The sequence below is a fragment of the Gymnodraco acuticeps genome, unplaced genomic scaffold (assembly GCF_902827175.1).
Source record: "Gymnodraco acuticeps unplaced genomic scaffold, fGymAcu1.1, whole genome shotgun sequence".
In the NCBI taxonomy this organism is placed as follows: Eukaryota; Metazoa; Chordata; class Actinopteri; order Perciformes; family Bathydraconidae; genus Gymnodraco; species Gymnodraco acuticeps.
This window is the reverse complement of record NW_022991286.1, coordinates 1,560,741-1,576,115: the sequence shown is the minus strand read 5'-3', so window position 1 is coordinate 1,576,115 and position 15,375 is coordinate 1,560,741. Positions and strand designations below refer to the sequence as shown.

The window sequence follows — 15,375 nt, the reverse complement described above, 5'->3', positions numbered from 1 at the left end:
ATGCTAGTGGATAGTTAGCGATACCACAGTTTGGGAAATTATCCACAAACAGTTGAGAGGGTATCTTTGAAAATGCATTCCGTTACAGTGACCTGTAAAAAAAGAAATGTAACCTAATCTGAGTATCTAAATGTAAAGGTAATGTAACCTGATTTGTTACTTTTTGATAACTTCAATATCAAATAAATAAAAGAGGTAAAAAATATCAATAAGATGTTTTTTACTTAAATGTAATGTAACCTTTAGAAAAGAGAAAAACAAGATATTTGAAAAATGAGCATATTCAGGCAGTAGCCTATACACTAACAATGAAACGTATGAGCACACAATACAGTTAAAAAAATTCTGAATTCTGAGCTGACAGAAAATGCTCCGTTTTATATATACAGTTAAGCTCACACACACTATTTTATGACCATAGGTTCACCTACTGAATTAAAAGTAGGCCAATATCGCCATTGCTAATAGGCTAGCTTATACTGCATACATATTTACCATTTGAATATTTCTATCACACAGAGGACCAGAGGGAATAACCCCTTTAGGCTTAAACCCTTAAATGACCAGCGTCGCAAAGTGTACAATTTTAGTGCTACAGTACTTGAAAGTGTCACCTTGTTGAATGGATGAAGAACTTTTAGCTTCTGCGTTCTCACTTATTTACAGGTCAAAGTGATCGGTCCAGACAACAAAGCTGTCGCCAATGAGGCCGTGTATGTGTCTGCTGGCAACTCTCAAGAAGTAACGCTGACTACAGGCACGAATGGCAAGGCTTCGTTTTCTTTTGACACCGCCCTCTGGAAGGACAATGTGAATCTACAGGTTGGTTACTGCAGAATAATGAATGCAGTTCAAGAGCTTCCTATTTATAACCAATTCACTATTGATCAATTATGCAATCCAGAAACGTTCCACCCTATTGATCATGTTGGAGGTGAACAAGACGGGCGTAGATTATTTTTTAATTTATCCCATTTTGAGATCATTAAGGTTCATATGTAATAGTTAAAGGTATATAGAGTGCAGGGATAAGGCCTAACATCTGGAAAAGACTTGGTAATTTACCACTTCCGGTTACATTGTCTCAAAGTTTTTTCCAATGTGTTTGTGGTTAGCAGCCTGAAGAAAGGTCTGTGGCTAACACAAATGTACGAGATTTTCACATTTGGTTCTACAATATAAAATATGTCAGTAGGTACCCCACTGCTGTATATCCAAAGCTTCTATGAGTCAGAAAAATGGCGCTTGCTCCCATCATGTAGTTTGTTTATAGCTTTTTACTTCTGCTGATTGTGTTTTACTCTTCAGAAATCATAAAGCGGTGTTAATATGTGGAGATTATCCTGCGAAAAAAAACTTGTGTTGGCCACAAAGCTTATTTTCTGCATTAGACGGAAATCCAATAAGGAAATCCTGTTGCTTTTTGACGATGGAACCCTTGAGATGCTAGACTTAAAAAATACGCCAATACTGCACCTTTCTATAAGTGAAGGCGGTTGTTTTAAAACCTGAGATGTGATTGTTTGGTCTACAGGCGCGATCCAGAAAGACGGAAGTGAATGAGCCGTATGTGGCAGACCTGCGCAGACCAGAGTACAGGACTGCATACCACAACGTCATAGCATTTTACTCCAAGAGCAGTAGTTTCCTGAAACTCATGCAGGTGAACGGGAAGCTGGCTTGTGACAAAGACGCTACGGTGCGTGCTCAGTACATAATCCAGGGGACGGAGCTGAAGAACGGCCAGGAGATCCTCCAATTCTTTTACCTGGTAAGACTCGTGTAATAAGTTATGAGGTACTGTCAGTATTAGCTCATTGGAATGACCAGTTTTGCAAAGATCAGCCACATGTTGCCAGCTTTTTGTTTGTAGCTGAAGCACACTAACGGACTGGGAAAGTTAGTTGCAAAATGTCTTGGTTTTTTTTGCGCTGTTGTCTAGTTGGACAGTCTTTTGTTTTTCTAATCTAATGTCTGACTGAACTTGAAAGACTTTAGGATGCATTGCAAAACTATATCTAATTTAATTGATCTGCCTGCGTCCTGTTTCTTCGTAGGTGATGTCCAGGGGTGGAATTGTTCAGCATGGCAGTCTCCCAGTTGCTGTTCAAGCGGGAATTGGTAATAACAACTGCTACTTAAACTAAGATGGGCATCAACATGGATTAGTCTGGTCATGATTGTATTTCTGTTATTGTCAGCAGATGCCAATCACAAGGTAGCCACGCCCAAATGCACAACCTACTTCATTGTCTATTTGACTCTAAATGGGATCATAATGTACACAATTAACATCACGATGTATTAAAGATAATTAAAACTACTCAATGAAACCATAAAGAATATATTTACCGAATTATTATATTAGGGACTTTTTTTTCATAGACTTCTATGCATTCAGAGTTTTTGCAACCAGTGGAGTCTCCACCTGCTGGGCATTTATTTAAAAAAAAAAGGAAATATGTAGGTGCCTATTGGTATCTACATTAGCATCAGGCTACTTTCGCAGGTTATTATATTATGTTCGTTGAATGAGAAAAGTATATTATTTGTATTTACTTATTGTGATAATTGTAATTTCCTTTTCTCTCTGTGTGTCATGGTTCAGTCAACAAAGGAGAGTTGTCTGTGCCACTGCGTCAGGTTACAAACCTGGCCCCTTTTGCCCAAGTAGTCGTTTATACTGTGATGCCCAAAGGGGAGCTTGTGGCCGATAGCATGGACTTCCCAATCAGGCTCTGCCTCAATAACAAGGTATTCAACTTCATGGTTTTAAAGTCTTTACCATACAGTAGGTCTTTACTTCTTCACTTCTTTTGGGCTGTCAAACTAATGCTTCCCCACCTCGGTGTCTTCTCTGCAGGTGTCTTTGAGGTTCTCCTCTCTCCAGGAGCTTCCAGCAGAGAAGACCACGCTCACCCTGCAGGCTCACCCAGGCTCCATGTGCTCAGTCAGAGCCATCGACCAGAGCGTCCTGCTGCTGCAGAAAGAGCAGGAACTCACTGTTGACTCGGTATGAAACCATATCATATCTTTACGCACACCTGAGCATGATGTTTTTAATTAAAATGCTTAAAACAAGGCATGGATTTAAAAGGAGTAAATAGTATAGGTAGAAAACAAGGATTCTCATTACGCAACATATGGTTGCACAACCAAATGTCGTTGTAGCTTAGTCCATTATGCTAGACATGGAAACCCGATGGAACAGAGAGAAAACACTTTACAAATCGACCTAGTTAACATTAATTGAGCTTCCTCTTAATACTGGAGTCAAGTGCAATAGTATGATATTGGATGATAGTATGATATTGGATGATAGTATGATATTGGATGATACTACAGTATAGCCCCTGAAATATCTTTTGAATTGTTCAGTAATGATTGTCCTTGATCTGACTGGGGTGCATTCACACCTAATAGTCCGCTTCTCTGGTGCGCACCAGACCACAGTTTGTTCCATTTTTCAGAAGGTTCGGTTTGCGTTCACACGGGCAAAATTCTAACGGACTATAAACTTTAAACACAAGTCATGTGCACGGAAATGCTGTTCAACAATTGGTCAGACATTAAGGGGGTAAAAACACAAATCCTGGCAATTTCTACCGGAGCCTCCGCCATGGAGCATCGGCACTTTCGGCAGGTTATTCTCATGCTGCTGTTAATCTGGAGATCAACAGACTCTAGCGGCCCGCGCATATGATTATATAATCAGACAACGTCCGTTAAAAAACATTATAACACATAATGAGAGACGTTCTGCAGTAAGGAGGGGCGTTTCACCGACGACAGGTGTTCTTACTTTTATGTTGTTGACGGAGCATTTTTACTTTACACGACACTGTTCAACACTTAATTCCACTTCACTCTTTAACTAAACAACCGCGGATGTCTTGAAAGACTCTTTCGCTAAAGATTTTGAAGATATCCGCGTTCTTGTGACACGTAAATACTACGCTTCCTATGTTTTGGTGCGGACTGCGTTCACACCAGCAATGAACCGCTCCAGAGTTCGCAAGCAAGCGCTCCGAGACCACCTATTTTAGCGGACCAGAGTCCGGTTGTTTAGTTCACTTAAGAGGTCTCGGATTGTGTTCACACCGACCCAAATGAACCGCACCAAGCGGCTAAAAGCACCAGGGTTCGATTCAACCGGACTATACAAGGCAGGTGTGAACGCACACTCAACAGAATCGGTAAATGCAATGACATCCTGCTAAAGATAACATTCAGATCAGTCCTTTTCATTTATCAGTTAACAGTTTTTTAACATAGAGCTTACATTTTTGACACTTTTTATAGCCTACAGTTTTCACAGAAAGATTCAGCAGAGCTGACCTGTGGTGCTGTGTAGCTACTGACTATTCACACTACTTAATTTGAGGAATCAGTCTTTTGTTTTCCCGCAAACTAATATCAATTAACCAGTTATAGAAACCAAAAATCAAGTCTCCAGATAAAGGCATTACAAATATATTTTTCCCACTGTCCGCTGCCAGCTCCACACTGAATTTGAAATTAGCTCAGCAGTACAGCTGTTCTTTGCCTGCATTCTGCAGGTCTTTTTTCTTTTTAACTTAACTTTTTTTAAGATCATGATTTAAAAGGAACTTGAAACTTTGACTGATCTTTACCTCCTGTGTAAACTGATGACTTACCCTTACTCATGTGTGTTTTTATGCAGGTGTACAGCCAGTTGCCTGTGCAAAAGCTCTCAGGATACAGCTATGAGCTTGTAGACGCTGAGTCCGATCCCTGCAAGCTTCTGCCAGTACAAGAGGATGACATCGAGATAATAGAACCAGAACCAGAACTGGAGCTTGCCCCTGACGTAGAGCCAGCTAGTCGAGCAAAGCGCTCATTCTACTTTCCAGAGGACGATCAGAAGAATGACGTCTACAACATTTTTAAAGTGAAACATGTCATTTTTTTTATTGGTTTTAAATAATGGGCCGTAGATATTGAGATTGATCGATATAATATACATTTTTAAGGAGAAAATGTATCCTTTTGTAATTTCTGTCAGGGTCATTTCAAACTGTGTGACTGCATTAAAAATGTGTGACCAATCATATACAAAATATGACTTCATATTTTGTTGGTTGACTAATGTTCTCTCTCTTTCCCCTTCTAGGGAATAGGGATCAAAATTGTGACCAACTCCGATGTTAGAAAACCTTATGACTGCCATCCAGGGGTCTATTACACCGGTATGTTTTATAGTTTGCTACTGATATCCATTCTTATTGACAGTAGGGCAAGAAATATAATATACTGTACACTATTACAGCACTTATTCTTGAGGTAAGTTACAAAACAAGTTTGAAATACAACCCTTATTTTAATGTGGTATATTTATTAGACAAAGGAATGAGCCAACAAATCAGGTAAGGGAACACCTGTTTTATTAAAACACTTTTTAGTAAACTTGACATTTATTCACTTCCTAACTTGATTTTGTCAACTCCGTCAGATACACCAAAAAGCATGCCATTTTAATTAAATTAAAGTGGACCTATCATGCTATATTTGAATAATATATTGTAGGGCCATACCTATACAAAACATGTCTGCGAAGGTTTCTTTTCAAAATACCAAACAGATCATGCATTTTAGCCATGCCTCATTTTGTTCTACTTGCTCTCTTTTTTTAGCCCTGTTTTTGCAAGGGCTGAATTTGAGAAGTCTTCTTCACTGCTTGTGTGGCAGACTACAGCGTCACCTACAGGCCTGGCATATGTACTACAGCGTCTCCAGCGCTTTCGAACGGCAATGGCCGTGGCTGTCTCCTCCTGATAGGTGGAGAGTTGCCCATATAGGCGGAGCTCCTCGTTCCTGACGTCAGATAATTTTCAAATCTGTATCAGTCTGTATCAGATCCATTGCAGCCCCGTTTCTAGAGATTTGGGTATGGAGGAAAAGAGAGAGGGTTGTGTTTTCTGACACTTGGTGAGTTCCCTGACACACCTGGGACACATATTCATGTATAAAAGACGTACAAAAGTGCATTTTGCATGATAGGTCCACTCCATTCAACAAAAGTTCTTAAATATTTGATTATGGTGTTTATATAATCCATAATCTAAGGCAAAACATATCATTGCATGACATTTGGCTGATGTTATTAAACACAATACATTTAACAAAGAGTAGCACAGTTATTTAACAAAATTACAAAAACCTTCTTCTGACAGTCTTGACAAATGACTGATTCTGATGAACACTTTATTAGTATTATTAATAAAAAATATTATAAAAACACAAATTCACGTTTACTTTTTATGAAGTGTCAAATGTGATTTAACTATTACTTTCATTTAATATTTATATTTATAGCATTAATAAACACTTTTTTTTGGCAGACATGGATCTATCTTTCGATGACCACATGCTAAGTATGTGTTTTTGGGTACAGAGTCTAGCAATTTGATAAAAATTCCAATGAAACAGATAAACTGTTTTGTACCTTATCTCAATCAGAGGTATTTTCAGCCCAAGCAGCAGATGCAGACGGAGCATGGGACGAGGATGTGCCAGACATTGAGACGGTCAAAATGAACAAGAAGACTATTAGAACATACTTCCCTGAGACCTGGATCTGGGAACTGGTTTCTGTTGGGTAAGTTCACGTGCTTAATTCGATTTTTGTTTTGTATTTGTGTGTTTCCAGTGCTAGACTCTCCGATACCCATGGCCTTCAACATGATGCCACAAAGTTCAGGTGCTGTCGTGAGAGGTAAAGAGGAGCAGAAGAAAGAGACTCTCAGGACATTCTTCCCTGAAACCTGGATCTGGGACCTAGTTTCTGTGGGGTAATAATAACAACATATATATGAATAGGAAGAAAAAATAAGACATTTGTGACTTTCAAACGCGCGTGTGAGCAAAAACATTACGTTTAACAATATAGGCATTATATAATTAACAAGTTATTTTTCAGTTAGAAAGATTCATTTGTTTATTTATGTTGAAAGGAAATCAATGTTCATGATTAACCATCACATTTTCTGTCTAAATAGTGAAAAATTAATAAAGAATGGACAAAGTTGTACAATTTGAAAATGCTTCAAAACTGTCCATACTGTTACATATTTGCAACAGTTGCAAAATTGGTTCAATGGAAAGTTGGAATACAAGTGTCACCTAATTTATATGAAAAATATATGGTACAACATCATCCTCTATCTTTTTAGTTTGTTCCTTTTAAACAAAATGCCCTGAATTTGAGTTCCCCTAGTTTAAATGTTTTGCATATATCTAGGTATTTTATTATGAAAGGGAAGAATGTATCTTGTATGAGCTGCCTTTGTCAAGGTTGTTTGCAATAATGAAGTTTGAAATTTTTAATAAATGTAACTATTATTGTTTAAATAATGTATTTGTGTTAGTTGTGATAGCAGTGTGGCTCTCAAAGGCTATTTTGGTCTGTTCAGCACATCGTACAGTTAATAGTTATCCACAAAAGTTGTCGAGAGATATTAGGGTCAGGAGCAGGTAGTCATGCTACTCAGAGGATGCATCCTAATGACTTTTGTCACATAAGGTTAAGATTAGGGATGACGTTGTCTGTAGGTCAACCATTTCATACATTTTCATGTTAATCCATCCAATAGTTGTGGAAATAATTCAGTAGGGAGCAGACATTCATGATTCCCAGAGGCCACCATAACGTTGGTGATTATTTGTTTTCCTTTCTTTTCTTACTGACATTCATGGTGCCTAGTGAAATAAACCTGACACAAATGTGGTACATACATTTATGGTGCCCAGTGGATATAACTTAATTACCTTTTACCTTGCACCACCATGGAGTCAAAATTCATATTTATCCAATACTTTTGTTTATGACAAAATACCTGGAATACCAAGCCCCAGAAGTACCTTTTACCTGCATTATTGCCAACTAGCAAATGTTAATTTTGTACAGACATTCATGGTTCCTAACGGCAAACATGACATTGATGATCCCCTCATTAATCTTCAAGCACCACCAGGAGCGTGACTATTTAAGCTTTTAAAGGAAAACACTTTTTTTCCTTACTGACATTCAAGGTGCCCAGTGAAATAAACCTAATGACACACATTTGTTAGTCATTCATGGTGCCCAGTGGATGTATCCTAATTACTCTTTTTCTTGCCGCTGTCGTCATAATTCAAATGTATCCAATACTTTGGTTTACTGTATGACAAAATACCTGCAAAACTAAGCCCCAGAAGTACTTTTCACCTGTGTTATTTCTTATTAGCTAATTTTGTTGAGACATTTGTGCCCAGACAAAGCCTGATATTACAACTTTGTGTTTAACTTCAGACAGAGGCTAACATTTGTAGTTTTTGACTTAATGTCTTAGCAGGATGTTTTGTATTTACTTAACAACTTCTGATAGTGAACGTGGTTAATATTATACCTGCTTGATATTAGCAATTTAGCATTGACACTGTTAGCATGTTGATGTTAGCATTAACTCAAAGCAATTTACAGCGCTGCTAGCATAGCTGTAGACCTTTGTTTAGTTAGAAGTTGTTTTCTTGGGCAGCAATGAAGTTCCATTTCACCCAAATGCATTATTTATTTATCATTTCAGCTGTACTAAAGAATATTCACACTGAAATGTACTGAGCACTTAAATCTCATGTGCAGTAGCAATGCATGGAATGTGCTAAGCATATGTATTTTTTCATGCTACTTTTTTATTTGCTTGTTTGTTTGAACAGAGACAGTGGCTCAGTGAACGTGGAGAAGACGGTCCCTGACACCATCACTAAGTGGGCAGCTGGAGCGTTCTGCGTCTCGTCCGTGGGCTTCGGCGTGGCGCCCAACGCGGCGCTTGTCGCCTTCCAGCCGTTCTTTGTCAGTCTCACCCTGCCCTACTCAGTCATCCGAGGGGAGGTGTTTACACTCAAAGCAACAGTCTTCAACTATCTCTCCAAGTGCATTATGGTAAATATTCTAGCTGTTGCAGATGTAATTGATTTGAATGGATACACGTAGGACTGTGGATAGGGTAGTCAAATTGTCTTTTTTAAAACGTTTTTTACATGTTTAGTTTATTTGTTTATAGTGTCGTGGACAGTCTCCATTAATCAACTGTCACAAAAAAACAGTAAATGTGGCAGCTTTAGCCAACATTGCTAATTTCCAGCTCTTGACCCCGACCGGATGATAATGGACATGTATTTTATATATTTCTCTGATTATGTTTGTCTTTGATTGTGTCCGCAGGTTAATATCGCTCTGGCTGATTCCGACCAGTACACCTCCAGAAACTGCGACGGCTGCCAGTACAGTGTGTGTTTGTGCGGGGAGGAGAGCAGGACCTTCTCGTGGATTGTAACCCCAACCGCCCTAGGTACTGATGGCTGATGCATTCTGTTTCGAAACATTAACATGTTATTGCAAATTATACAGTATGAAGCAGTCAGTGTTTTTTTTCACGTAGTTTCCATTTGTTGGTGGTCTGTTGAAAGATCTTAATTATTTTTACAGGACATTAAAACAAGAGTTTGGCCTTTTTTACCATTTAAAGCTCCTGAAAAAACATGATTAGAATGATTGCTTAGTAACATTAGATTTGTATGACTAAAAAGAGCACTACAAGTGAATGTATGCTGTAAAAACATCCTTATTGATTTTGAATCCACCTATGATCTTTTTAACTAAACTCCTGATAGTGCAAAAACATGTGACATCACATTTGCCGAGTGAGCTTTTCCCTTTTCAATGAGTGAGAAAATCACAGAAAGAAATACACCCAAAAATCTCATCTGAAATATATATATATTTTTATATGTCATTCATAGGGTGTTAATTAAGTATCAAATTCTGATTGACAAAATATCAATTATAAAGTTTCTAGATATTTTTGGGGAAATTGTTTAAAAACTACAAAAACGACATCCATATTGGAGATAGTATAATAATGATAATCATGAAACACTGTGGTTTGAAGTAGTGATGTCTAGAACACTAAACCACTAATGTGGTCCAAATGTGTAAGCTTCAATGCTCTTTCTGGGGCACCTTGGCACCAATACGTTCTGGATTTGAATTTAAGATCCGTGCAAGATTTCAGCTTCAATAAAAAATTGTCTGACTGTTTGAGATGTTATTCATTTTAGTCACGGCTTTACCTCATAATTACGGCAAATAATACTTCCGAGTGACTGTTGTTGCTAATAATATAATGCAATCTTCTCATCTTTATAATTGAATACTGATTGTTTGTTACGTCAATGCTAAACATCCACTCTCAGATGAGACAGAACAAGCTAATTAATCTGCTTTATGGGCACTGGCAGCTTTTTGCGTCTGCACTGCTGGAAGCAAAGACAGGGGCTTGTTGTTTTACCGCTGCCTGGTCTGAAAGCTGAGGATTTCTATCAGCCTCAATCAGCAGTGATGGAGACGCGGCTCTGATGAATGTCAAATTGCGCTCCTCTAACTCCCCCTTAGAGGAATGCTGACAATCACTTGTACTAACAAGTCAGGTAGTATCTCTGACGAAACACTCCGAAACCTCTCCCTCGGGGGGTGATCTGTACTTGTCCTCCGTGTGAAGGATTGTGGGCTGTGAAGGGAGGGAGGGGGTGGGAGATTGAGCGCTATAATAAGGTAGCAAATGGGGATTAATGAGGGCGAATAACACGGGGAAACAGGGGGAGGAAGGAAAACAGACAGGAGGTGTGGAGGCTAATGAGTTGGATTGAAAAGCAGACGGGGAAACTGTTTCTGCCTCCGTACACAAAAAGTGACAGAGTGACAGGAAGCGCTAATCAATACGACTGTATGTGTACCCACAGGTCAGGTGAATCTGAAGGTCAGCGCTGAAGCCATGAAGACTGACATACTGTGTGGCAACGAGGTGGCAACTGTCCCCGACATGGGCAGCATCGACACGGTGGTCCGCACCCTGCTGGTGGAGGTCAGTCTCTGTCAAACACAACACACCGGAGAAACAAGGTGGCATGAGTTTGACTACTGATATGGACAATATCTTCATTAATATTTGGGGAAATGACCTATTTTAGGGATTTGAGAAGAATGAACCATCTGAAGCTGCAGACCACAAATGTATTGCCCTGTTATATTTGTTAATTGGCTTTGTTGTGGCCAGTCTTTTTGATGAATGATAGTGGCATGTCTATTCCGTGTTTATGGCACGTTGGCCATTTCTTTCTACTGAAGATGAAAATCGTAAATGTACTTTATTTAAAGGGTCCAACTTTAAGGTAAAATAATGTTGGGACTACAGTATTTCCAACGGCCGATTAATCCACGTTTGGTTTACTAGTTTGGGTCAGCTGGACGATGAATGTTGTTTGTGTTGATGAAGGAACATGGTGCCCAGGGCAACAGCATTTCAAATTGATTAATTTAATAGTTTTTGCACCCCGAGGAATAACTTGTATTTGAAGCTGGATACACACAAATATTGCACTTGTTACAATGCCTTCCAGTTTTCCTGAGGTATATCTTCAACCAATCTAATTCTCTTTGTCTCTTTCTCCACCAGGCTGAAGGAACACCACAGATGGTCAGTCATAACGCTCTCCTCTGTCCTGCAGGTGAGCACACACACAACCTGTGTATCAGCGTCTGTAATCTGAAGCCTCTGGGTTAACGGCCATCTTGATTATCTCTCATTCTGTCATGGAGTCCAGAGTCAGGGTCAGGGGTTGAGTGTGAGGGATGATAACATTTTATCTGCACCTCATTCATTGTTCAGAAGCCTTTTGTGTTTGTCAGATTGCAGATGAGTATGTGTGAAATAGTTTTAATTTTAGACCATGTTAGAACAAAAGCATAACAGCTGTATACGGTTGCTAAACTAAATACACTGACTCAATACAACCCTGCTTTGTTAAAAACATTCATCACTAAGAAGCCAGGAGCAGATTAGCTTAATTTAGCTTAGTTTAGCATAGAGACTAGAAAAATAGGGAAACAGCTAGCCTAGTTGTTTTCTTCTCTCTAAAACTCACTAATTATCATTTTATATGTTGTTTTTAATCTTTTTTTCTTTGGTAATCCATTCAAAAGAAATGTGTGCGGTTAAATGCTAAGCTAATTAGCTGCTGCTTTTATTTAATATACAGGCATTTTTCTTCAAGCTGGGAAAGGTTTTTTTTTTTTTAACCATTTTTTTTTTTTTTCTGTTCTTTGTTTCCAGAGGGGCCTGTGGAGAAGAAGATTTCCCTTCTGATGCCCGAGATGTTTGTGGCTGGATCAGCCAGGGCCTCTGTCTCTGTACTGGGTCAGTCACACAGTCTCTCTTTATTTTAACTCTAGTTATCAATAGGGCTGTGCAATTTAATCGATCCTGCGATATATATCGATATTTAGTTTTCCGAGAAAGTATCGATATTTCAGCCGCGGGTATCGATACATTAAGTCTGATAACTGTGTTCGTTATTCTCGCGTCCAGGAGAGAAGCTTTAAAAAGGAGACTAATTGAGTCTCTGAGAAGGTTCAAATGTATACTTTAATTAATAAAAAGCGCGGTAATGTTACAAGCAGAAGATGGTTCAGTCAGAAAAACAGCTGTGTTCCGCTGCTGGGGGCCGGCCCTCCACGTCTCCAATGTTCGTTGTTGCGCATTACAGAGGATTCAGACATTGTACATTAAATATATAACTAAACACGCCTTTTCTCCTCCTTATCTCTTTCAGGACTTTTAATTTAATACATTTTAAACGCTGTAATCAATACTCCAAAAATACCTCACGGCTGGTATCATTTCCGGTAGTTCCGGATGTTGTCTCATGCTACCCACGTCTGTAAACAAACGTATTCAAATAAACTGTACCTTCATTTAATATTCAGCAATAATAATATCTCGACGTCTATAGTTGTAGTGTTGAAATCAGTAGGTTTCGGTGTGCAACACTCCGTGTCATATCGCTACTAAATTCACCTCTGTAGTAAATGGTATATTAGCCACATGCTAAATGCTAACCGGAGATGAAGGATTTTCAGAATAAAAGCTTAACAACTGGTTGTGCACAAGAACTTCTGGTTTTTCAGTATAAAACAGCATTTAAACTGACGGTATGTTTAAGGTACTTTATGCCATCAAAACATTGATTTTAATTTCTAACAAGTCCCATTCAAATCCCCCGTGGTCCGCCACCTGCTGCACCTTTTAATTCTCCATTGTGATACTGCACTTTATGTACTTACGTTTCAAAGGCTTGTAAGCTACAGTTTGCACTGTTTCAATAAATGAAACTAATTTTCTCACCACATCTTTTGATTAATTTTGTCCAGCATTTGCAAGCTGTAGACTCTCTGTCAGAGCCATATATTGTATAATTGATGCTTTCAGTTTTCAGTTGAATTAATTCAATCCAAGTCAATGGAACACTCACAAGATGTCACCAAAATCACACTGTCCCTTTAAAATCTTTCAGAAAATGATATAAGTGTATCGAATCGTATCGTTGGCTGAATATCGTGATATATATCGTATTGTGAGCTGAATATCTAGTATCGTATCGTGAGATTAGTGTATCGCTACAGCCCTAGTTATCAATACTAGTTGTTCCTGTATTTGTAATAGTGCTGTCAATCAATAACAAAATGTAATCGTGTTTTTCACAATAATAATCTTTAAAAGTTTAATATAATAGCATTTACTTGTATTTTGGTGGGAGATAAAACAAATAGAGATGTGGTGGCGTGACAAACTGGTGAGAGAAATCGGATGGTTTAACTTAAACAGTATTTCTGAATTACTGACCTTGTCACGGAGAGCTCTCCTGTCTGTACTTTATATGTAGCTTGTCCAGATTCCTCTGCTTTCTCAGCCTTTTCACTGCCATGCAATTCATGGTAAACATCTGTGCTGAAAATACAGGAGGACGTTTGGGTCAAACTTGGTTTTCTAAACGCGTTGCGGTTTTCAGATCAATCTTGGCATTAACGTTGACTGCTCCAACTTTTCACCCTCCAACCTGCGAAGAATGAAATGTTGAGAGGGTGTTATATTTGTCCTGTTGCTCCTGCAGGGGACCTGATGGGCCGGGCCATGAAGAACCTGGACAAGCTCCTGGCCATGCCGTACGGCTGCGGGGAGCAGAACATGGTGCTGTTTGCGCCAAACATCTTCATCCTCAACTACCTGAAAAGCACAGAACAGCTGACCAAGGACATTCAGGAGAAAGCCACACGCTTCCTAGAGAGCGGTGAGTGCCATCTTTGACAGACAGTGAAAGTGGAAAATAGTTCACAAGGTGTTGCATCAGACAGTAGATCCCTATGTTACATGAATGTCACCTCAGTCATCTTGAAAAAAATCTCATCTCCAAGTATTATAAATGCTGTGCAGTATTCTGACATCTGATAGGCCGTCAGACTCTTGATGTATTATTTAAAGCAGCCTGCTGGGATTGTATCATCGTCTCACCAGCATGTGAAACAACAGGGCCTAACCAGTGTAGCCCCCAAGCACTCTTCTTCTTCTTTTTTTGTCCGTCTGCAAAGGGGATTTTTTTCTAAGTGTGTGTGATTGTTGCAGGATATCAGAGGGAGCTTACCTACAAGCACGATGACGGCTCCTACAGCGCCTTCGGAAAGAGCGATGAGTCTGGAAACACCTGGTCAGTAAACATCCTCAACATCTGTAACAACATGATGATTAGGATAAAGCTAATGACCTAACATTCGCTATATTTATTAACAGCTGATGGCAAAACCAGTGTCATATAATCTTTCAGATAAGAAGATCTTTTGTGCCTTATTTTGGAATACATTTTTAGTTGGGATGTAGCACAGCACACATTTCCTTTTATTAGAAGAGGCATTTTTATCATTGCTATTTTAAAATACATTGTATGTGTCTGTTCTGTGATGTGCCATTTATACATTTTAAATTATTAAAAAACCAAGACTGCTGTACAAAGAAATAACAACCACATTTAAAGAAAATACATTTGAAAGATGCAAAGTCAATTAGATCAAATATTTAGGAATAAGACAAAATAGTAACATTGATATAAATATAATTTATATAATACAAAAATAATAATACAAATGATGGGGGTTTGGGCCGAAGTGTTTTTAATTTCACCGACACAGAAAGCACATTTGGAAAGGGGGAATAGGAAATGTTGGGACAGTGTGAGTTTGCAGGAGCTGTCACTGGCCTTTTTTGGGAGTCTCCAGTAAAGAGGCCTTTTTTGGGGCAGAGCATATACACAAAATAATACGTTTTTTTTTTTAAATGCGGATTTTCTGCTGTTGAATATATGGCTTACATTTTATTATCTACGCGTAAAAACTTTATCACAAGGCACTGGTTACTTGCACAACAAGAACTTCAACAATACAAAAGTGGATAGATTTAGTAAATTACATTTAAATTAAGGAAAAGATTA

General features: G+C 38.7%; 1 protein-coding gene across 5 annotated transcripts in view; it reads left to right on the top strand.

The window, feature by feature from the left end:
* The window catches only part of LOC117562127 (alpha-2-macroglobulin-P), a 44,546-nt gene that overhangs the window by 11,769 nt on the left and 17,402 nt on the right, over positions 1-15,375 (top strand). Inside the window, exons 11-26 of one of the 5 annotated variants that reach the window (XM_034239936.1) lie at positions 667-822; positions 1,535-1,771; positions 2,058-2,121; positions 2,609-2,754; positions 2,864-3,013; positions 4,685-4,912; positions 5,135-5,210; positions 6,363-6,395; positions 6,493-6,619; positions 8,716-8,941; positions 9,224-9,350; positions 10,801-10,922; positions 11,514-11,565; positions 12,171-12,254; positions 14,008-14,184; positions 14,517-14,598. In XM_034239936.1, coding sequence (XP_034095827.1) covers positions 667-822; positions 1,535-1,771; positions 2,058-2,121; positions 2,609-2,754; positions 2,864-3,013; positions 4,685-4,912; positions 5,135-5,210; positions 6,363-6,395; positions 6,493-6,619; positions 8,716-8,941; positions 9,224-9,350; positions 10,801-10,922; positions 11,514-11,565; positions 12,171-12,254; positions 14,008-14,184; positions 14,517-14,598 — 2,087 coding nt within the window. Of the gene's footprint in view, positions 1-666; positions 823-1,534; positions 1,772-2,057; positions 2,122-2,608; positions 2,755-2,863; positions 3,014-4,684; positions 4,913-5,134; positions 5,211-6,362; positions 6,396-6,480; positions 6,620-6,670; positions 6,813-8,715; positions 8,942-9,223; positions 9,351-10,800; positions 10,923-11,513; positions 11,566-12,170; positions 12,255-14,007; positions 14,185-14,516; positions 14,599-15,375 lie in introns of all 5 variants that reach the window. The other 4 variants (XM_034239935.1, XM_034239937.1, XM_034239939.1 and 1 more) reach the window with 4 other exon arrangements.